Genomic DNA, 23,057 nt, shown 5'->3' on the forward strand with positions numbered 1-23,057 from the left:
TTTCGCATTTAATTATACCTCAATATAGCTGGGTTTTTTCCCCCCTTACCTTTAAATCCATCTCAACAAAACTGTTTAAAAAAAGAAAAGAAATAAAAGCCAGTGTAAGGAGACCTCACTCACCAAGCTGTCTTCTCAGCTCTTGCAAGTTTCTGGACTGCAGACGCCCCACCCCTCCCCAGCCGGTGATTAGCCCCGGGGCCCTCCAGCTCCTATCAGGTCTGTCCGCGGCTGTCCCGCCCCCTCCGCCGCAGCCGCGTCTCCCGAGAGGTGGAGAAGCCACGTGCCACAGGTGATCCTGGAGTCCTTCTCTTCCAGGTGTAAGTCGCCCTGGCTAGGAGAGGGATGCAGAGATGGGGTTCTAATTAAAACCCAGCTGATGTAAATGAAATCTCCCACATCGGCCAGAGGCCACTGGTGTGAATACCTGTCCTAGAGTGGGGCCATGAAGAAGGCTGAGCGCCGAAGAACTGATGCTTTTGAACTGTGCTGTTGGAGAAGACTCTTGAGAGTCCCTTGGACTGCAAGGAGATCCAACCAGTCCATCCTAAAGGAGATCAGTCCTGAATATTCATTGGAAGGACTGATAAAGCTGAAGCTCCAATCCTTTGGCCACCTGATGAGAAGAACGCACTCATTGGAAAAGAGCCTGATGCTGGGAAAGACTGAAGGCAGGAGGAGAAGGGGACGACAGAGGATGAGATGGTTGGATGGCATCACTGACTGGATGGACATGAGTTTGAGTGAACTCCCGGAGTTGGTGATGGACAGGGAGGCCTGGTGTGCTGCAGTCCATGGGGTCGCAAAGTCAGACACAACTTTGCAGCTGAAAAACAACAACCGTCTTCAGGGCGGGGGTGTGTCCAGAGGTCTTAACAGGATGATGAGAGAGGAGACGAATAAAGAGTCTGTGAGGCTCCGACAGAGGAAGCAGACTGCTGGTCGCCAAGGGAGAGGCTAGGGAGGGCTGGGGCTCTGGAGTAGCGGATGTGAACGATTATAGAGGGGGGATAAGGTCCCACCGCAGGGCTCAGGGCACTGTGTCCAACTTCCCAGGATAACCCATCATGGAAAAGACTATTGAAAAGGGTGTACGTGTCTGCGTGTAACTGAACCACTTTGCTGTACAGGAGAAAGGAACACAGCACTGTATATCGACTAGACTTCAATAAAACAAAAATAAAAATAAGCGTCTGTGAGTTCTGAAAATCACAACCACATCTGGAACCATTTCTTCTCCCAACGCCATGAACCAGAAACACGGAGGCTTTTCCACTGAAGGCAGGATCGAGGCAGCTTAGTCTTTATACCACCACTACTTACTATTGTGTTAACAATTAAATTAGTGATTTTCAACCAACAATTTAAACTCATTTAACTCACCCCTGGAGGGAAGTAGGCTTCTCGACGCCTTCCTGTCATAAACATCTCCCAAAGCAGGAGGAAAATGCACTTGATCCGCCCCACCATCCACCTTCGCCCCTCCCCCGCCGCCGCCCTTTCTTTTAAATTTTTAAAGTATGAAAGGAGGATAGCACATTTACAGTAGGCTTGAAAACCTCAGAACAAAGTTACATAGAATTCCACTATCGCAATGATTTTTTAAGTAGATAAATTAAGATTTCTAGTTGGAGTTTCAATATGAAACTCTTAGAAATCACTATTATGAATAGACAGAAAGTAGAAGGATATGTGTGTGTAATGTTAAGTTGCTTCAGTCGTGTCCGACTCTGCAACCCTATGGACTGTAGCCCGCAAGGCTCCTCTGTCCATGGGATTCTCCAGGCAAGAGTACTGGAGTGGGCTGCCATTTCCTACTCGAGGGGATCCTCCTGACCCAGGGATCAAAGCTGCACCTCCTGCAGCTCCTGCTTTGCAGACTGCTTCCCACTGAGCCACGGGGAAGCCCAGAGAAGGATTTGCAGACCTAAAAGCCCTGTGAACCAATTCAGCAACTAAGATTTATACAGCTTTCACACGACAGCAGGGAATAAACTCTATTCACGTTCCCATGGAGTGTGCACTAGCAGACACTGGAACATGTTGTTCGGTCGCTCAGTCGTGTCTGACTCTTTGCGACCCTCTGAACGGCAGCACACTCGGCCTCCCTGTCCATCACCATCTCCCGGAGTTCACTCAGACTCATATCCATCGAGTCCGTGATGGCATCCAGCCATCTCATCCTCTGTCATCCCCTTCTCCTCCCGCCTTCAATCTTTCCCAACACCAGGGTCTTTTTCGACGAGTCAGCTCTTCGCATCAGGTGGGCAAAGGATTGGAGTTTCAGCTTTAGTCCTTCCAAGGAATATTCAGGGTTGATTTCCTTTAGGACTGAACATATCCAGGTGAAAAAATGTCACGGTCTAAAGGTTTTGAAAGCATACAAAGTCTGTGCCCTTGTCACTGTGGAATTATGTTAGAAATCAATACCAAAGGATATTTGAGAATAACCCACATGTGCCCCGCCTTCCACCTTTAATAGGCTGAGGATCCAGGCAATGGGCAATTGTAATTAGTTTTAAATTTAGCAATGAGGAAGCAATTAGAGCAAGGCATAAGGCCTGGAAAAGAACAGGTGAGGTGTATATGCAGATTCTTGATTACATATTGGAAAACCCAACAGATTTTGTGGAAAAGCTATGACCAAGATGTGTGTGTGTGATTTTCTGACACGCTCTGTCTCTGGGTCTCCCTCTGAGAGGGTCTGTTTTGGAGAGACCCACATTAGGTCCTGCTGATACCAAAACCTTCCTTTTGCTCAGTGAAATTACATTCCAAATAGGGGTGATGGTCATGGGAACAAGATCATCCGGTTAATGGCTCTAGAGATTTACCGCTGGACACAGCATCTCTGGGCTGAGGACAGGCGTTTTGCCCTCTACGAGTCCGGGGAACGCCCCAAATCTGTAATTTTCTGAAGTTGCCTGTTCTTCTGAATTGAGGCAGGGGCGCAGGTCCTTCCCAAATGGGAGCACCGGTGAGGACAAGCCTTGCAGCCCAGGGCCTCCCACTCAGAATGCTAAACGCTTTCCAGCTTGTGCGGTGAGGAGGTGGCAACGCGCCAGCCGCAGCCAATGGGAAGCTGAGTGGAGCCCGGAGCTTATAAACGTGGAAGGCCGGCCGGCCCGGCGCCTTCTCTCTGCTTTGGGAGATGTCTGTGACAGGAAGGAGCCAGGAAGCCTAGCTCTCTTCGGGGTGAGTGGGTTGTTTTCCTTTCTACGTCCTAGTCTTCCGCAGCGCTCCCTCACCGTTACTGGGTCAGACCCCTGCATTCACGAGGCTTAGTTTGCGCTTCTTTCTAGTTCCTCGAGGTGTGGAGTTAGGTTGTTATATTGAAGATCTTTCCTTTTTCTTAACCTAGGCTGCTTCTTTTTGCTCAAATAGCGGAATAAGGGAATCAAGAGTGGAGGTGGTTCTTACCCACAGGGAGCTTGCAATTGTCCAAAACCATTGCTGGAAGGGAAAGAGAGAGAACTTGGAGTCAGCGCCCAACACCGGATGCCTGAAGCAACCGGGAAGTTCCCGGAAGCGGGGATGAGCGCTGAAAGATAGGAAAGATGACTCAGAGAGGGGCTCCCCTGGTGGTCCAGTGGTTGAGACCCCCACCTTCCGGTGTGGGGGCGGGTTCCATCCTGGTCAGGGGTCCAAGATCCCACGTGCCTTGTGGCCAAAAATCGAAAACACGGAACAGAAGCATTATGGTAACAAATGCAATAAAGACTTTGAAAATGTCCACATCCCAAAATCTTAAAAAAAGACAAAACCTCAGAGAAGCAATAGGCTGTGAGCATAAGGAGGCCGAGACACAAGCCCCTCCTGATAAAGACGTCCTTCTCTCTTCCTCCCCATTTCCGCTCTTTACACACAGTAAATCCGGTGCAAGCCGGCGCAAGAAGGATGTGACGTGGAGAAGATCGGTAGAAGGGAATAACGTATATACCTTAAAAAAATCTTTTCATCAATTCTTTAATACCATATATTATCAAATCCATATTCAAATTTCCGCAGCTGTCCTACGAATGTCTCCTACAGCTGTCTTATTTAAACTAGGAGCACAAGTTGCATCCGCTTTTATTACAGCCTTTGGGCTTCCCAGGTGGCACTGGAGTAAAGAACCTGCCTGCCAATTCAGGAGACGCAAGAGACACAGGCTCGATCCCTGGGTTGGGAAGATGTCCTGGAGAAGGAAATGGCAACCCAGTCCAGTATTCTTGCCTGGAGAATCCCATGGACAAAGGAGCTTGGCGGGGTGCAGTCCATGGGGTTGCAAAGAGTCAGACAGGACTGAAACGACTTAGCAAGCACGCATTACGGCTTTTAAAACACTTTTATTTTAGAACTTCCCTCCCCTCCCCGCCCTTTTGACATCGGCTTTTTTTTTTTATTGTGGTAACTGTGACACAATATAAAACCTACTATATTAACCGCATTTAACTGTACAGTCCAGCAGCCCTAAGAAATTCCCATTGTCAGGCAAATCTAACCATCCGCCCTCTCCTGAGTGTTTCACCTTCCTAAACGGAGACGTTGGTTTCAGGTGCTTTTTATAAACGCTCATTGGATCTTTAAAATGACCATGGCGTAGAAGGAAGCCCTGAGTCACTACTCGCTTTGATGTACCAGGCACTGTCTTAAACGCACCTCTGTGTGTGTCTCTCTGAGAACCGTGCCCAGCACCTGTGATAAGATTCCTGCCATCAAAGGTGAGATGAGAATGAACACTAGAGCGGATCTGAGTCTAAATGCTGAGCCCCAGCTCCGGACGGACCCCAGGTCTTCCCACAGGACAGAGAATTTCCCAGGAAGGGAGGGAAAGAGAAAGTCCCGCGTGTGACAGGCTCCACCGCTTACAGCGTTGGCCACTCAGTCATATCACACCCTTTCGTGACCCCGAGGACTGCAGCCCCCCAAGCTCCTCCGTCCATGGGATTCTCCAGGCAAGGGTACTGGAGCGGGTTGCTATTTCCTCCTCCAGGGGCTCTTCCCCGCCCAGGGATGGACCCGGGTCTCCTGCGCTGCAGGCGGGTTCTTTAGGTCTGGGCCACCAGGGAAGCCGCCAGGCTCCGTCAAGTCTGGACGACGTAAACCTCCTTCCCAGGTGGTGCTCTCATGCTCTGTAACCTCATGTCTCCGCAGGCTGCCTCTGTCTGCCCTGCCAGCTGGTCCCCTCTGCCCGCCGGCGCTGCGGTTCCCGACCCTGAGGGACCATGGGCGACGTGGACTTGACCTCTGACCCCTGCTCCTGCCCGTCCTCCCCTCTGTCCCGCTCTGGTGTCTCCCCTCCCTTGCTGGAGCCCCCCTCCTCCTCCTCCACCCTCCCCTTCAGAAACGGAGTCATGCTCTTCATGCTGTCTGTGAGCGCGGAGCGGCTACAGAGGTTCAAGGAGCTTCTGGTGGAGGAGGCCCCCAGCCCTGGCTGCACCCCGCTCACCTGGGGCCAGCTGAAGTCAGCCCGCTGCGGCGAGGTGGTCCATCTGCTGACCGAGTACTTCCCGGGACGACGCGCCTGGGAGGTGGCTCGTGACATCTTCGCCAAGATGAACCAGACAGAGCTGTGTCTTCAGACGCAGAGGGAGCTGAACGGTGAGAGGGATCTAGAACAGGGCGGGCTTGGGGGCTGGAGAACTCGGCGCTCTCTCAGCCGCTCCTGTGGGCCAGCTGAACAAGGGCAAGTAGTGGAGTGTGTGTGTGTGTGAGTGTGTGAGAGTGTGTGTGTGAGTGTGTGTGTGTCTGTGAGTGTGTGTGAGTGTGTCTGTGTGTGTGTCTGTGTGAGTGTGTGAGAGTGTGTGTGTCTCTGTGTGTGAGAGAGTGTGTGTGTGAGTGTGTGTGCCTCTGTGTGAGTGTGTGTGTGTGTCTCTGTGTGTGTCTGTCTGTGTGTGTGTGTGTGTGTTTCTGTGTGAGTGTGTGTGAGTGTGTGTCTCTGTGTGTGTGTGTGTCTCTGTGTGTGTGTGTGTGTGTCTGTGTGTGACTGTGTGTGTGTGTGTCTCTGTCTGTGTGTGTGAGTGTGTGCACACACACACGTATGGGCTTCTCTGGCGGCTTGGTGGTAGAGAGGTCGCCTGCAATGTAGGAGACACAAGTTCCATCCCTGGGTCGGGAAGATCCCCTGGAGAAGGAAATGGTGACCTGCTCCAGCATTCCTGCCTGGAGAGTCCCATGGACAGAGGAGCCTGGTGGGCTACAGTCCACAGGGTAGCAAAGAGTCAGACACGACTGAAGTGACTCAGCACGCACGCATCACAGCTTTTAAAACACTTTTATTCTAGAACTTCCCTCCTCTCCCCACCCTTCTGACATTGGCTTTACCTGACGACTAAGCAACTGAGTACACACACACAGACACCCTGCCCGGTGCCGCCGCCTCCGCACCGTTCTCACCTCCCACCGTTCTCACCTCCCACCAAGGCGATGGAAGCCGGGAGTTTCCCTCTCCCTGCGCCAAGAAGGGGAGAGGACGGAGGGCCTGGCCGCCGCTCTCCTTAAAGGCCCTGTTGCCTCTGGGCGGCTCTGTCTTTCTGTCCGTCTTGTCATGCCTGTGAGACAGCCTCCTTATTTGTTTTTTCGGTCTGTTCCAGAAATGTTACCTAACTTGGAACCGGAGGCCTCGAGCCTGAGAAGGAGGGTGCTGACTTTGGAGGAAGATGAGTCTGGTGCGTGCTGGCCCTGCATAGACCCTGGCGGACGAGAGGCGGGGGGTTGGGATGAGATGCTGGCTTCCTGAGGCGCGGGGGGCTGCAAACGGGTGTGCCAGTGTCCCTTCTGTGAACCAGAACTTCAGATAAAGGACTCATCTCAGGAGGAAGTCCAGCCACCATCCTTCTCTCTCTCACTTGGTTGGATTCAGTCTTTTTCATAATATATTTTTAATTTACTTTTGGCTGTGCCAGGTCTTAGTTGCAGCATGTGGGGTCTAGTTCCCTGGCCAGGGACAGAGCCCGCGCCCCCTGCATTGGGAGCGTGGAGCCTTTGCCCCTGGACCGCCAGCGCTTGCAGCACAAGCGCCTGATCAGTGCACCTGCGTGCTACAGCCGGCGGTAGACACGCAGGCTCGTTCTCTGGTTGGTCGCTTAGTTCTCAGCAACAGCTGATGCTGGACCCCGTGTCTCCACTGTCTCATTTCCTGCAGATAAAATTCGGGAGTACAAGGCACGTGTGATGAGTGAGCACTCAGCCCTGTGCGACAGGACATCTTGGCCTGGGAACAATGTGGACTTCTTTTACCAAGAACCCTGCAGAGAAGACACTCTGCTGCAGTGCCTTCTTCTCCCCAGAAAGCCCCAAGGAAGACAGCCCAGGACCGTGGTCCTGCAGGGAGACGCCGGTGTCGGGAAAACCACCGTGGCCAAAAAACTGATGCTGCAGTGGGCACAGGACACGTTCTACGCCCACAAGGGCTGGCTCGCTTTCTACCTCCACTGCCGGGAGCTGGACCGGCCGGAGGAGCAGAGCTTCTCCGAGCTGATTGCCCACAAGTTGTCTGGGTCTCCGGCTCTCGCGTCTAGGATCCTCTCCCATCCGGAGCACCTCCTCCTCCTGCTGGACGGCTTCGAGGAGCTAACCTTGACCCTCATAGACAGACCGGAGGACCTGAGTGAAGACTGGGGCCAGAAAATGCCAGGCTCCGTCCTCCTGACCAGTCTGTTGAGCCAAAGGATGCTCCCTGACGCCACGCTCATCGTCTTCCTGAGGTCCAGCTTGTGGAAGACCGTGAGCCCCTTTCTGAAAGGCCCCTCTCTGATCCCCCTGACGGGCTTCAGCGCGCCTGAGAGATTCATGTATTTCAGGTCGTACTTCAAAAACAGGCACGATGCCGACGCAGCCTTGCGTTTCGCCACGGGCAACGCGGTCCTCTTCTCCATGTGCCGAGTCCCCGTCACCTGCTGGCTGGTCTGCTCCTGTCTGAAGCGGCAGATGGAGAGAGGAAGCGGCCTGCCGCGGGCGTTCCCCAACGCCACGGCCGTGTTCGTCCACTACCTGTCCAGCCTGTTGCCAACCAGGGTGAGGCACGTCGTCGGCGAGACCCACCAGGAGCAGTTGAAACGTCTGTGCTCCTTGGCTGCAGAAGGCATGTGGAAGAACCAGTGGGTGTTCGGTGAGACGGACCTCAGCCTGGCCAGACTGGACGAAAGGGACGTCGAGGCGTTTCTCCGGGTGAGCGTCCTCCGCAGGGTGGTGGCCGGCGGGGACCTCGTCGCCTTCACCCACCCGAGCTTCCAGGAGTTCTTTGCCGCCCTGCTCTTCGTCCTCTGCTTCCCGCAGAGGCTCAGGAATTTCCAGGCATTGGACCGCTTCCGCATCTTACAGCTGCTCGCTCATCCCGAGAGAAGGAGAAACCACCTGGCCGGGATGGCGCTCTTCCTGTTTGGCCTGCTGAATGACACGTGCGCCCTGGGCGTGGAGCAGCTGTTTGGGTGCAAGGTGTCCCTGGGGAACAAGAGGAAGCTGCTGAAGGTCGCCACCATGCCGCCCGACGGGGACCTCCCGACCCCGCAGCACGGGCTCCCCCAGCTTCTCTACTGTCTGCACGAGATCCGGGAGGAGGCCTTTGTGGGTCAGATCCTCCACGACCACCGGAAGGCGCGGCTGGCCATCAGCAAGGTCAGAGACCTGCAGGTCTCCGCCTTCTGCCTCAAGTTCTGCCCACGGCTGCAGGAGCTAGAACTGGCCGTCGCCTGGGCCGTCGCCAAAGCGACCAGCCTCTCGCCAGGCCGGCTTCCTTCCCCCCGGTAAGTGCTTGAACCTCCCCTTCGGTGGGATTCGACGTCCTGCTGGGGAACCTTGTCTAGCGTCTCCTGGGCGTCAAGGGTGACCGCCTGTCATGAGTGGATCCCTTGCGCATCGGAGTTTGTCTTATAAATAGGCCGTTCCGGTTTAACAAAAAAAAGAGAATTGGTAGCGGTGGGCTCAATGGTGACTTCATTATCTGAACCCCAGAGACCATCAGTGAACGAGAGAAACTTCGTATATTTTTTTTCTCTTTCATGCAACTGAAGGAAGTGCTGGGTTAAATGTTCTGCAGGGCATGTGTTTAGTCATATTCCAATTCTGCTTGAAACAATATGGCTTCGTTGAAAACACGAGCAGGAAACAAGTGTTTATGTCTCAGCTGAGGGTTGTCGTGAATGTTTGGTACAGTTTCACTGACCAACGTGTCTAAGAGTGTGTGACATTCTAAACTTCCTGTTGTTTAATTGCTAAGTCGTGTCTGATTCTTTGCAACCCCACGGACTGCAGCCCGCCAGGCTCCTCTGTCTGTGGAATTCTCCAGGCCAGAGCACTGGAGTGGGTTGCCATGTCCTTCTCCAGGGGGCCTTTCTGACCCGGGGATCGAACCCGCGTCTGTTACATCTTCTGCACCGGCAGGAGTGCACAGTTCACCTTCCCTCCTGCTGTGCCGAGGGCCCTGCCCCCACGCACGTGGGGCTCCCTGTCTGTCACCCCGTTATTCTGTGGGGCTCCCCTGTCCCCTCATTCTGTGGGGCCCCGTGTGTCCCCCTCATTCTGTGGGGCCCCTTCTGTCCCCCTCATTCTGTGGGGGCCCCGTGTGTCCCCCTCATTCTGTGGAGCCCCCCTTCTGTCCCCCTCATCCCGCGCACGCTGTACTGTCTAAGCCTCCCCATCTGCCCCCTCATCCTGTGCACGCTGTAATGTTTAAGTCTCCAGGCACGAGCTGTCCAGTGGGGCGTCTGTGACGGGAAGAGTGAAGGCGAAAACCAGAGCCGAACCACTGAACACGCTGCTGTTGGGAGAGAGTTTAGATTCTGTGCTCACCGTGCCCTACTAGTAGTAATAAACTTTCCCCTTATTCTGCTCCTTTATAGAGTTTTTACTCTTCCTTTTTAAAAGTTTTCACTTTACGTTGTGGTAGAGCCAATTAACGGTGCTGTGATCGTTTCGGGTGAACAGTGAAGGGCCTCAGCCCTACATACACATGTGTCCATTCTCTCGCAAACCGCCCTCCCATCCAGGCCCCCGCATAGCCCTGAGCAGAGTTCCCTGTGTCTACAGAAGGTCCCTGGTGGTTCTCCATTTTAATAGCAGCGTGTGCATGCCCATCCCAAACTCCCTGACCATCGCTTCCCCCCACCCTTCCCCCCTGCTAACCAGAAGTTCCCAAAGAGTCAGACATGACTGAGCGACTGAACTGAACCGGAAGTTCCTTCTCTACGTGTGAGTCTCTTTCTGTTCCGTAAGTTCATCTGCATCATTTCTGTCCAGATCCCATGTACGAGGGGCGTCACGTGACACTTCCCCTTCTCTGCCTTGCTTCAAGGCGTTTCTCCTTAGTGACAGTTTCGTAGGCACACAGTAAGAATATGGATTCTATCTTGCGACCTAATTCCTGCCCGCACATGAGTCCTGACTGAGCACAGCGCAGCTCGCTCTCTCCTTCAGTCACGTTAAACTGTAAGTGGGGCCACGAATCTTCTGGAATAGAGTGAGGAGCCTCAGCGCAGTTCTCCTGGGCGACTTTGTACTTATTGGTTAAGTATGTGTTATGCGTTTGGCTGCGTGGGGTCTCGGTGGCGGCGGCAGCTCCCTCCTTGCATCGGGTGGGATCTCCCCTCGCAGCGCAGACTCTCCAGCTGTGCTTCCTGGGCTCAGGAGCTGTAGCGCGAGGGTTTGCTGCTCTGCAGGCACGTGGGAGCTTAGTTCCCACCAGGGATCGAACCCACACCCCCTGCATTGCGAGGCAGGTTCTTAATCACTGGGCCACCAGGCAAGTCCCCCGGGCCACCTTCTAAGTGAGGGCATCTCAGGAAAGCCCCAAAGGGATCCACAGTCATAAGCAAGTCCTGGGTTTGCTGGTAGGTTTTCTCGCGCTTAATCGCAAATGATGAGCCTTTTTTTCTGTTTGTTTGTTTTTTTTCTTTACTCCCGCACAGACCAGAAGGCAGTGACAGGAGTTCTCTCTGGTGGCAAGACTTCTGCTCTGTGTTTAAGACACACGAGAGTTTGGAAGTTCTGACACTGAAAGACAGCGCGATGGACACGGAGGCCGTGGAGATTCTTGCCGCAGCCCTGAGGCATCCACACTGCAACCTCCGAAAACTCATGTGAGTGCCAGTCATCCTGACCTCAGCGTCAGCCCCAGTCGTGTCCGACTCTTAGCGACCGCATGGACCGCAGCACGCCAGGCCTCCCTGTCCATCACCAACTCCCGGAGTTCACCCAAACCCATGTCCATCGAGTCAGTGATGCCATCCGACCATCTCATCCTCTGTCATCGCCTTCTCCTCCCGCCTTCTCTCTTTCCCAGCGTCAGGGTCTTTCCCAGTGAGTCAGCTCTTCACCTCAGGGGCCCAAAGCACTGGAGCTTCAGCTTCAGCATCCGTCCTTCCAGAGAGTGTTCAGGGTTGACGGGCTAGTAGGACGCTGCGGTAACTGACACCGCTTACTTCTTCAGCTTTAAGCGTGTGGGCCCCCTCGTGGTGAGTGAAGGCATCATCAGAGTTTTGGTGGAGAACCAGTACCTGAGGCACTTGGAAATCCGAGACACGGAAATGGGCCCCCGAGTGATGGATGCTCTCTGCAACACCCTGAGACACCCGCGGTGCTTCCTGCAGTGTCTCAGGTGAGGCGCCCAGGGCGCGGGCCACAGGCTCAGCCTGGCTGACGTCTCGCTGCGGCGCAGCTGCTCCTCATCCCGGCTTCTTCTTTTACCAAAGTCGTCGATTTACAGGATCGTGTTAGCGTCAGGTGTACAGCAACGTGATTCCGTCCTGCAGATAGGTTTTTTTTTTTTTTCCAGATTCTTTTCCATTATAGGTTATTGTGAGATATTGAAGATAGCTCCCTGGGCTATGCTCTGCTGTGCCAAGTCACTTCAGTCCTGTCCCACTCTGTGCGACCCCCTGGACCGTAGCCCACCAGGCTCCTCTGTCTGGGGGATTCTCCAGGCAAGAACACTGGAGTGGGTTGCCGGGCCCTCCTCCAGGGGATCTTCCCGACCCAGGGATGGAACTGGCGTCTCCTGCGTTGGCAGGCGGGTCTTTAGCCTGGGAAGCCCTACAGTCCCCTGTGCTTTAGAGGAAACCCTTGTTGCTTCATCTACTCTGCTGTTCAACTGGGCTACGGTTGCTTGACCACGTCGTCTTGGCTTCCGCTGTACAGCAACGCGGTCTATCCTGGACATCCTCTCTCCTGAACACACGCCTGCTCCTCCCGGGCTCGTGGTCTCTGCCTCTCCCCACCGCTTTCGCCTTGGTAACTGGGAGTCTGTCGCCTCTGCGAGTCTTTTCTCTTCTGTGAGCAAATCCCTTCATGTTAAGCTTCAGAGTCCACATATAAGTGACGCCAGAATGTCTGTGTCTGACTCACTTCGCACAGTATGACCATCTCTGGGTCCATCTCTGTAAACGGCATTTCGTTCCTGTCTGTGACCGTTCACTCAGCTTCTTTTTTAAGATGATGGCCTCGTACCTGCACACACTGTGACCCGCTCGCCACCGTCAGGCTGATTCACCCCTTGGCCGGCTCACAAGCCGCCGTTTGAACACCTGAGACCAGCTCTGTCAGCCACGTCCGTGCACACGGCCGTCGAGCTAAGCACCGTCAGCACCCTGGACCAGAGGTCTCCCGAGTTCACTCACCTTATAACTGGGGGGTTGCGCTTTAACTGTCATTTCCTCCACCCCGCCCCCCGCCCGCAGCCCCCACTCTGTCCGATGGGTCTTCATCCTGAAGGTGGTGTGGCGGATAAGCGTGGAAAGAAGGTGTGCTCAAGGGCGGCTGGAGTCCCTGTCTCGGGATTAGAGCCCCACGGTTACCCACGCCAGTGCGTCACGGCCCCCCGTGTGTGTTGCTTTCTACTGTGCGAGGGAAAGTCGCTCGGTCGTGTCTGATCCTCTGTGACCCCGTGGACTACGCAGTCCATGGGATTCTCCAGGCCAGAATCCTGGAGTGGGCAGCCTTTCCCTTCTCCAGCGGATCTTCCCAACCCAGGAATTGAGCCGGAGTCTCCTGCACTGCGGTAGATTCTTTACCAGCTGAGCCAGCAGGGAAGCCTGTTTTCTGTTGGTGACGTGCAGTTCAGATGCTGAACGGATGCGGGTTCACCCGGGGAGGGTGGAAGCCCCCTCCTGCAGCTCTCGGGGAGGGATGAGGGCCGAGGAGGACGCGTTGGGTGGCTGGGGGCACCACGCCCCCCGGGAGCTCAGAGCTGCTGTTGCTGTGACTCCCGCAGGCTGGAAGGTTGCCCGTTCAACCCCACCAACAGGGCTGACCTCACCAGGAGTCTCAAGAGGAACATCCATCTGAAGACCCTGATGCTGAGACGTGGCTCCCTGGAGAGGGGCGAGCAGTGTCCCCCCGTGCTGGCGCCCCAGCTGGAGAGGCTGTCGTGAGTCTTCCCAGGTGCCATGCTGCGGCTCAGACGGTCGGTAGACGGAGAAAAACAGGAAAGGGGGAGAGTGCATCACGGAACAAAGCGAAGTCTTGTGACTGTTAATGGTGGGAGGGACAGTGGAGGGTTGAGACAGAGACACAGAGAGAGAGACAGACAGAGACACAGAGAGAGAGAGACAGACAAAGACACAGAGAGAGAGAGACAGAGAGAGAGACAGACAGACAGACAGATAGACAAAGACACAGAGAGAGACAGACAGAGAGACAGAGACACAGAGAGAGACCCAGAGAGACAGACAGAGACACACAGAGAGAGACAGACAGAGACAGAGAGAGACAGAGACAGAGACAGACAGAGACACAGAGAGAGAGACAGACACAGAGAGACAGACAGAGACACAGAGAGAGACAGAGAGACAGACGGACAGAGACACAGAGACAGAGAGAGAGAGAGACAGACAGACAGACAGAGACACAGAGACAGACAGACAGACACAGAGACGGACAGACCAACCGACACACAGAGACAGATAGAGACACAGAGACAGAGACAGACAGAGACACAGAGACAGAGACACAGAGACAGATAGACAGAGACAGAGAGAGACAGACAGAGACACAGAGGGAGACAGAGACACAAAGAGAGACAGAGATAGAGAGACAGACAGAGACACAGAGAGAGAGACAGAGACAGAGAGAGACAGAGATAGAGAGACAGACAGACAGACAGAGACAGAGAGACAGAGACAGACAGAGACAGACAGACAGATAGAGACAGACAGAGACAGAGACAGACAGACACAGAGACAGACAGACCAACTGACACACAGAGAGACAGATAGAGACACAGAGACAGATAGACAGAGACACAGAGACAGAGACACAGAGACAGACAGACACAGAGAGAGACAGAGAGACAGACACAGAGAGACAGACAGACAGACAGAGACACAGAGAGAGACAGACAGACACAGAGAGACAGACAGACCGAGACACAGAGAGACAGATAGACACAGAGACAGAGAGACAGACAGACAGAGACAGAGACAGACAGAGACAGAGAGACAGACAGACAGAGACACAGAGAGAGACAGAGACAGACAGAGACACAGAGAGACAGAGACAGAGAGACAGATGGACAGACAGAGAGACAGAGACAGAGAGAGACAGACAGACACAGAGACAGACAGATAGACAGAGACAGACAGACAGAGACACAGAGAGACAGAGACAGAGACAGAGAGACAGACAGACACAGAGAGACAGACAGACACAGAGAGAGAGACAGACACAGAGAGAGAGACAGAGACACAGAGAGAGAGACAGACAGAGACACAGAGACAGACAGAGACACAGAGACAGACAGACAGAGAGACAGACAGACACAGAGAGACAGACAGACACAGAGAGACAGACAGAGAGAGAGACCGAGACACAGAGAGACCGAGACACAGAGAGACCGAGACACAGAGAGACCGAGACACAGAGAGACCGAGACACAGAGAGACCGAGACACAGAGAGACCGAGACACAGAGAGACAGAGGCAGACAGAGTCAGAGAGACAGAGGCAGACAGAGACAGGGAAAGACACACAGAGAGAGACCCAGAGAGACAGGCAGGGCTCTAGCCCAGCACGCGTCCGCACCTGCTGACCCGAGATAGGAGCACAGGGACCCTGGCGCGTCGTCAGCCCCTCTTCACACGGGAACCTCGCTGGCACCATCTTCCCTCCTCACGGGTGGCCCCGGCCCTGGGACCCCCGCCCCATCTGGAGGTGGGCTCTCGCTCCCCACCTGTTTGTCACGACCCGGCCGCACACAGACCCGACACGGAGCCGGGTCTGCAGGCCCTCGGGCTCCCGAGCGGCCTCGTCGGCCACGTGTGCTTTCCCCAGCCAACCGACTTCGCAGCCGGCTCCTGTGTTTCTCGTTTCTGCAGGCTGTTCCTCTTTGGTGCTGAGCAGTAACGTGTGTATGAACGCACAACAGTTTAAGTGTCTGTCCTATCTGCCGCTGAGGCCTGAGCTGTTCACACACAAACACACACACACACGTAGAACTGCCGTGTCACGGAGGTGCTCATCTTCAGATTACCAGGCTCGTTTCCAGACCACACGTACCACTTTGCAGTCCCACCTGTGGTACATGTGAAAATCCCCCAAATTCTCATCAGACTCTTGTTACTGTTACAGCTTTGGCCCATCTGTTGAGAAAATGACATGCTGCTGTTTATGTGTAACTCAAGCACTAGATTATTTTTTAACTGAAGTATAACTGACTCACAGCCTCACGTGAGTTTCCGGTGACCTGGTACTTTCTAACTCACAGAACGATCACCACGGTAAGTCCAGTGATCAGCTGTCATCATGCCGAGTAATGACAACATTAGATACTTTTCTCCATTTTATTTTTGTAACGTTTAACTTTTTAATCTTTATTTTATTTATTTGGCTGAGCCGGTCTTAGTTGTACCACATGGGATCGACTTCCCTGACTGGGAATCGAACCTGAGCCCCTGCCCTGGGGATGTGCAGGCTTAGCCACTGGACCACCAGAGACACTTTCTTATTTACATCTGCCCTCCCTTGCTGTGGATGAAAATGCTTTCAGGACCATCCTCTCCACTTAGCTGTTTGTTTTTTTTTTTTTTTTTTTTTGTCTACTTTTGGGCTACACAGCATGTGGGAGGTTAGTTCTTTAACCAGGGATCAAACCCGTGCCCCTGCAGTGGAAGTACAGGGCCATAACCACCAAACCTCCAAGGAACCCGCTGCATCTTAGCTTCTCTAACACAAAGGCCTGCCGTACGTCTTCAGGGCACCTTTCCATCTTCCTGTAACTTTCAGAGATGTTGTCTCTTCCCAAGTCACCTCCATAAATGTCTTCACTCTTAGAGTTCCTGCTGGCCACTTTCTCACCCTCTTCGTCCCTCTCTGTAACTGTTTTCTTAATCCACAATTCCTTCTCACATCACAACCCCCAGTCCTCTCCTTTAAACCCGGGAAGCCCTAAGAGGTGGTCACAGAAGTGGGAGGAGACGTCTGCCTTTAGATCGGAAGCCCAGATGGAAACCGTTGAGTTTCAGCAGGAGACCAGGAAAAACTCAGTCAAGGGAACAAATTAGATTGCATCCCGACCGTGAGTGTCTCACCCACAGGCTGGAGAGCTGTGACCTCACGCCGCTTTCCTGCGGAAGTCTTGCCTTTTCTCTCGTGAGTAACCAGAGTCTGACCCACCTGAGCCTGGCAGAAAACGCCTTGCAGGGTGACGGGGTGAAGCAGCTCTGGAGCGTCTTAAGACACTTTCCGTCTCCTCTGCAGAGGCTGGTGTAAGTCCCAGACACCGCTGTCTGGAGCTCCCTGGGGAAGGATAGGGCGGTGGGGGGAGACTGCCCTGTGTATGTTTCATGCTCCTTTACGCCACGGATGATCAAGAGCCTACCGCACGCGGGGCGTCGTGCGGATACTGGAAGAAAGCGCATCAGAGAGGAGGATGGCAGTGGTTTCAGTTTCAGGGGCAAACTGGCTAGGGGCAGAGTTCTCAGACTATGTGCCGGGCGACCCAGCGGGGAATCACAGAGGCACGGCTTTGTGAGATGTCAGAGACGCTGACACCTTTTCATCGCTGCCGGAGCTATTAGCTTGAGGCAGTTCCAACAGCAGATGGTGATAAATTCCTTCCAGTGATGCTGCGCAAGTGTGCTAAGTCACTTCAGTCGTGTCTGACTCTTTGCAACCCCATCGACTGCAGCACGCCAGGCCTCCCTGTCCTTCACCGTCTCCCAGAGCTTGCTCAAACTCATGTCCATTGAGTCAATGATGCCATCCAACCACCTCATCCTCTGTCGCCCCCTTCTCCCGCCCTCAGTCTTTCCCAACATCAGGGTCTTTTACAATGAGTCTTCTCTTCACATCAGGTGGTCGAAGTATTGGAGCTTCAGCTTCAGCATCCCCAATGAATATTCAGGGTGGCTTCCTTTAGGATTGACCGGCTTGATCTTGCTGTCCAAGGGACCCTCAAGAGTCTTCTCCAGCACCACAGTTCGAAAGCATCAGTTATTATATTTAAGTAAAGCTGTTTTACAAAAAAAAAAAAAAAAAGGTACAAAAGGCAGAAAAGGAGCTTAAAGGTGTTTTGGTTGGTGTTTCTTTGCAGGCTGAGGAATTGCGCCCTGACCTCCGAGTGCTGTCAAGATATAGCATCTGCTCTTGATAAAAATAAAAACCTGAGAAGTCTGGACCTTGGCTGTAACAGCCTGAGGGACAACGGCGTGGCCCTGCTGTGTCAGCCCTTGTTGAACCCTGACTCTGGCCTCCAGGTCCTCGAGTAAGCTGTCCCCATTGCTTCGTTTGGGACCCGGGGTCTGTAAAATTCTCGGGGTGGAATGTGGGGACGTGTTTTGCATTGCTGGTATTTGCCATCCATTCGGGTAGAGGACTTAGAAGCTTCAGAACAGTGGTTCTCAGAGTGCAGTCCTCAAATATTGTTCAGTTGCTCAGTCGTGTCTCTGTGACGCTGTGGGCTGTGTGTGTGTGTGTGTGTGTGTGTGTGTGTGTGCGTGCACGTGTGTGGTCGCTCAATAGTGTCCAACTTTGCGACCCCATGGACTGCAGCCTGCCAGGTTCCTCTGTCCATGGGATTTTCCAGCAAGAATACTGAAGTGGGTTGCAATTTCCTCTTCCCAGGGATCTTCTTGACCCAGGGATCAAACCTACATCTCCTCCATTGGCAGGTGGATTTTTTATCCCTGGGCCACATGGGAAGTGGCTCAGACCGTGAATGTTTTTGTCTGGGAAGTTGTTAGAAAGGCAAGTTCTCACACCATTTGTCTGTGTGTGTCTGGTTTACCTCGTTGAGCGTTACGCCCTCAAGGTCCACCCGAGTTATCACAATCGGCAGGGCTTCCTTCTCCCTCGTGGCTGCGAGGTGTTCTGTTGTGAGTATGCGCTGCAGCTGCTGCTTTGTGGCTGCGTAGCGTTCCACTGTGTGCATACCACAGCTTCTTTACCCATTCATCTGGCGGTGGGCATCCAGGGCGCTCCGTATCGTGGCTGTTGTGAACAGCGCCGCTGTGAACATGAGGTGCAGAGAACTCTACCTGGTATTCTCGTTCCGAGTTCCTGGGTCCATACCCAGACGTCGGGTTGCTGGATCACGTGGGCCCTGCACAGCCTGTATCTCACAGACCCCTCCCGTGCGTCCCAGGAACGCTAGGGTTTAAGGACTATCATTCCGGGAAAAATTCTTCTATTCAGTGAAACGTACAGAAAACGTGTTACTTTTAGACTAATACCTTAGCCTTAGGTGGAGTCTTCCGAAATCAATGTTTGTGCTTAGGGGCTCTTTTCTCTGTATATAATTTTTTCTTCTCATAACGTCTCTATGCCAACATCATACTAGTCAGTGACTTAAAAGGATCTGTCCTATTTTTAATGGTTATAGTGGCTACTCCAGATATTTAGAAAAGATTTAGAAACATCTCTTCTCCAGTAACAAAGGTTGAAACGTTTTTAGAGTTGCTTTTTATTTATTTTAAATTTTGTATTGGGATTGATCAACAATGTTGTGTTAGTTTCAGGTAAACAGCAAAGTGATTCAGCTATGCGTATGCACTTTTTTTTTGGCCTCTTTCCTACCTGCATTTTCGGTTCACTATTGGTATGATCTGGGTTCTAAGTCTAGGTCTTTTTTTTCACTCAGATATGTGAGCTTTTGTTTTTTTTATTGAAGTCCAGTTGCTTGCCATATTACACTAGTTTCAGGCATACAGCATCGTGATTCAGTATTTTTACAGAGTCCACCCCATTAAACACTATTATAAAACAATGGTTACGATTCCCTATGTTGTACAATACATCCTTGTTACTTATTTTATACTTAACAGTTTGTTTCTCTTAACTCAATTAATTTGCCCGTTTTTCCATCTCCCCCTTGTTAACACTGGTTTGTTTCTGTATCTGTGGGATTTTGTCTGTTTTGCGTATTTACTCACTTGTGTGATTTCTTATATTCCACATGTAAGTGACACCACTTAAGTCTGGGTCATTTAAGTCACTTTATGCTACATCTTTAATTCCTAGGATTAATCCTGATAATGGATTTCGCTTTTGTTGATAATGAACTGCTCGAAGGGAATTCACTGGAGGTCACAATACTTTTACTCCAGAAATTTAAATATTGATTTATCTCCTAGGTTGAGTGAAGTATATTTGCAACTATGGAATACATTTCCAGGTGACCATAAGTGGAAAAAAATATATACATATGTATATTTGAATCACTTTGCAGTATAACAGAAATTAATACAACATTGTAAATCAACTATATTTTTAATAAGTAATCTATTTTTAACTTTTTTATTTTGTATTAAGGTATACCTGATGAACTGGAGAAGGCAATGGCACCCCACTCCAGTACTCTTGCCTGGAAAATCCCATGGATGGAGGAGCCTGGTGGGCTACAGTCCATGGGGTCACAGAGTCGGACACGACTGAAGCGACTCAGCAGCAGCAGCAGCATAGCTGATTAACGATGTTGTAATAGTTTCAGGTGAACAGTGAAGGGACTCGGCCATAACATATATATACATGTATCTGCTACTGCTGCTGCTAAGTCACTTCAGTCATGTCCGACTCTGTGCGACCCTATAGACAGCAGCCCACTAGGCTCCCCCGTCCCTGGGATTCTCCAGGCAAGAACACTGGAGTGGGTTGCCATTTCCTTCTCCAATGCATGAAAGTGAAAAGTGAAAGTGAAGTCGCTCAGTCATGTCCGACTCTTAGCGACACCGTGGACTGCAGCCCACCAGGCTCCTCCGCCCATGGGATCGTCCAGGCAAGAGCACTGGGGTGGGGTGCCATTGCCTTCTCCAATACATGTATCTATTCTCTCCCAAATTCCCCTCCTAACCAGGCTAACACATAGCATGGAGCAGAGTCCCCTGTGCTATACAGCAGTTTAATTTTTAAAAACTGCTACTATATATAAAACAGATAACCAGCAAGGACCTACTGGGTAGCACAGAAGAACTCTGCTCAACACTCTATAATAACCTAAATGGGAAAAAATTATTCAAAGAAAAGATACATATATATGTACAAGGGAGTCTCTTTGCTGAACACCTACAGCTAACACAACGCTGTCAACCAGCTATGCCCCAAAATAAAATTTTTAAAAGGGAAAATAAAACTTCTGTTGTTGTTGAGTCACTAAGTTGTGTCCAACTCCATGCAGCCCCATGGACTGCAACATGCCAGGCTTCCCTGTCCACCACCAACTCCCGGAGCTGGCTCAAACTCATGCCCATTGAGTCGGTGACGCCATCCAACCATCTCACCCTCTGTCGCACCCTTCTTCTCCCGCCTTCGATCTTTCCCAGCATCAGGGTCTTTTCCAATGAGTTGGCTCTCCTCATCAGGTGGCCAAAGCACTGGAGCTTCCGCATCAGTCCTTCCAATCAGTATTCAGGACTGATCTCCTTTAGGATGGACTGGTTGGATCTCCTTTCTGCCCAAGGGACTCTCAAGAGTCTTCTCCAACACCACCGTTCGAAAGCATCAGACTATTCAGAAGGAAATGAGGTATTCCGGCCGCAGGGTGCCTTCCGGGCTGTGAACAGCTCGGCTGCACGACGCTCAGCCCCGGCCTCTTTCCCTCCCGCAGGCTGGAGGAGTGCCAGTTCACCTCCGTCTGCTGCCCGGCCCTGACCTCCGTGCTCCTCCACAACCGGACCCTGCGGCACCTGGACCTCAGCGGAAACGGCGTCGGGCTCCGGGGCGCCAAGCTCCTGCAGGACGCCGCCCTGAAGAGGGTGCTCCGCCCGGAGGTCGTCCTGTACGTCCCCGCCGCTTCCGGTGCGGCAGTCACAGCCCTGGGAGGGAAGGCACCTCGTCGGGAGGGCGACCCTGGGCCCGAGATGCTGCTGGTGGAGGCGGCCACATCCTGCACCCCTTTCCTGGGGGTCTACAGTTCCCTCATGGGGCCGCCACGCCCCAACTCTTGCTTGTCTGTGATGAGAAAGTGGACCCGGATACTCCCGTCTGCTTTTTTTTTGCATTTAAAAATTTAATTTTTTTTTTTTTTACAATAGGTCCTGTTGGTTATCTATTTTATTTTTAAAAATATTTATTTATTTGGCTGCTCAGGGTCTTAGCTGTGGCATGTGGGATAGAGTTCCCTGACCAGGAACTGAACCTGGTTCCCCTGCACTGGGATCGTAGAGTCCTACTGCTAGACACCTCCAGGGAGGTCCAGCTGTCTGTTTTAAATATAGCAGTGTGTGCATGTCCTCGTCCACCCTGGTGGCTCAGTGGTAAAGAATCTGCCTGCGATGTGGGAGACCCGGGTTTGATCTCTGGGTAGAGAAAATCCCCTGGAGAAGGGAATGGCAACCCACTCCAGTGTTCTTGCCTGGAGAATCTCATGGACGGAGGAGCCTGATGGGCTACAGTCCATGGGCTCAGAAGGAGTCAGACGTGACTTAGCATGTGTATGGGTAGCTGGAAGACTCTGGGCTCACTGCAGTCATTCCTTTGATGTGCACCTCAGCTCTCTGGGGCCAGGATCCTGTTTTCCCGTCCCGAGTTTCCTCAGGGCTCACCGTGGGGAGTGGGTGCAGTCTGACGGCTGCTGGACGGCAGCTGTTCCTTCCTTCCTGAGTTTCCTCAGGGCTCACCAGCTCACCTTTGGCTGTGCCTGCAACCACTGATGACTGGGACATCCTTTGTTTACTGATCTGACAGGCAGTGTTCCGTTTATCCGTCTCCTGGGTGGTAAAGTTCTGTTCTAGAGGGTTTCCGTATTTTTACAGGACTGCAAAAAAAAAAAAAAAACCATACACTGATTCTTACCTTTCACAGCAAGAAGAGACAAAGCCGTGGTGTGGACATGATGAGGAGACTGGAGGGCCCGGCGGTGAACAAGGATGTCCTGCAGGTGGTTCAGGACTGGAAGGATGAGCTCTGTGATCAGGCCACAGGGACAGTTTGATCTCGTGACCCCACCCCACCCCACCCCCCGCCCTGGATATAGTTGTGGTTTTTTTTCCTGATGAAAATTGGGAATCAGTTGCCTTGTCTGTGGGCCATTCTGAGTCTGGGATGGCGCAGTAAGTTCCAGGAGATTCTGTGGAGCATGACCTGCAAACAGCCCCCTGGGAGATACTGAACATTGTGTGTCCAACAGAGATTAGTCATGGAACTGGGGTCACCACGGGAAGGAGCGTTCCAGCTCACGTCTACTCCTGGCTTCTGGATGGCTTTGAATATGTCCTGTTAACATTGTCGCTGACTCACCTACTGGGGTGTTGCAAGAATTGAATTAAAATTGTGCATGAATGCAATTAGAAAACGTTTCGAGTGTTCATTTATAAATAGACTTGCAAGTTAACTGTTAAAGGAAGACATCTTGCTTCGAAAGCATGCGTCCTACTGGAGTGAAGATGTGGAGAGATCTAGAGAGCATCCTACTGAGTGAAGTAAGTCAGGGAGAGAAGGAGAAATATCGTATGGCATCCCTTGTGTGTGGAACGGAAAGAGATACCGATGGGCTTGCTTACAAAACAGACTCACAGACTTAGAGAACGGACTTATGGTTGCTGGGTGGGGGAGGGACATGTGCACACTGCTGTATTCAAAATGAATGACCAAGAAGACCCGCTGTTAGCACAGGGAACTCTGCTCAGTGTCATGCGGCAGCCTGGGTGGGAGGGG

General features: G+C 52.4%; 1 protein-coding gene across 1 annotated transcript; it reads left to right on the plus strand.

The window, feature by feature from the left end:
- Positions 1 to 5,207: 5,207 nt before the first annotated feature.
- NLRP8 (NLR family pyrin domain containing 8) lies at positions 5,208 to 22,335 on the plus strand. Its single transcript, XM_068993192.1, has 11 exons — positions 5,208 to 5,583; positions 6,576 to 6,650; positions 7,127 to 8,726; positions 10,887 to 11,057; positions 11,408 to 11,575; positions 12,654 to 12,716; positions 13,187 to 13,342; positions 16,505 to 16,675; positions 17,503 to 17,673; positions 21,010 to 21,327; positions 22,206 to 22,335. The coding sequence occupies exons 1-11, from the start codon at positions 5,208 to 5,210 to the stop codon at positions 22,333 to 22,335; spliced, it is 3,399 nt and encodes a 1,132-aa protein (XP_068849293.1).
- Positions 22,336 to 23,057: the final 722 nt, after the last annotated feature.

The sequence above is a fragment of the Capricornis sumatraensis genome, chromosome 20 (assembly GCF_032405125.1).
Source record: "Capricornis sumatraensis isolate serow.1 chromosome 20, serow.2, whole genome shotgun sequence".
NCBI lineage: Eukaryota > Metazoa > Chordata > Mammalia > Artiodactyla > Bovidae > Capricornis > Capricornis sumatraensis.

What these genes read in the sequence shown, in the direction of transcription:
- NLRP8 (XM_068993192.1), top strand. Translation starts at nt 5,208, where the DNA reads ATGGGCGACGTGGACTTGACCTCTGACCCCTGCTCCTGCCCGTCCTCC. An exon ending in TGCAACCTCCGAAAACTCAT is followed by an intron (nt 11,058 to 11,407) that starts GTGAGTGCCAGT and finishes TTACTTCTTCAG; the next exon opens with CTTTAAGCGTGTGGGCCCCC. An exon ending in GTCTACAGTTCCCTCATGGG is followed by an intron (nt 21,328 to 22,205) that starts GCCGCCACGCCC and finishes TACCTTTCACAG; the next exon opens with CAAGAAGAGACAAAGCCGTG.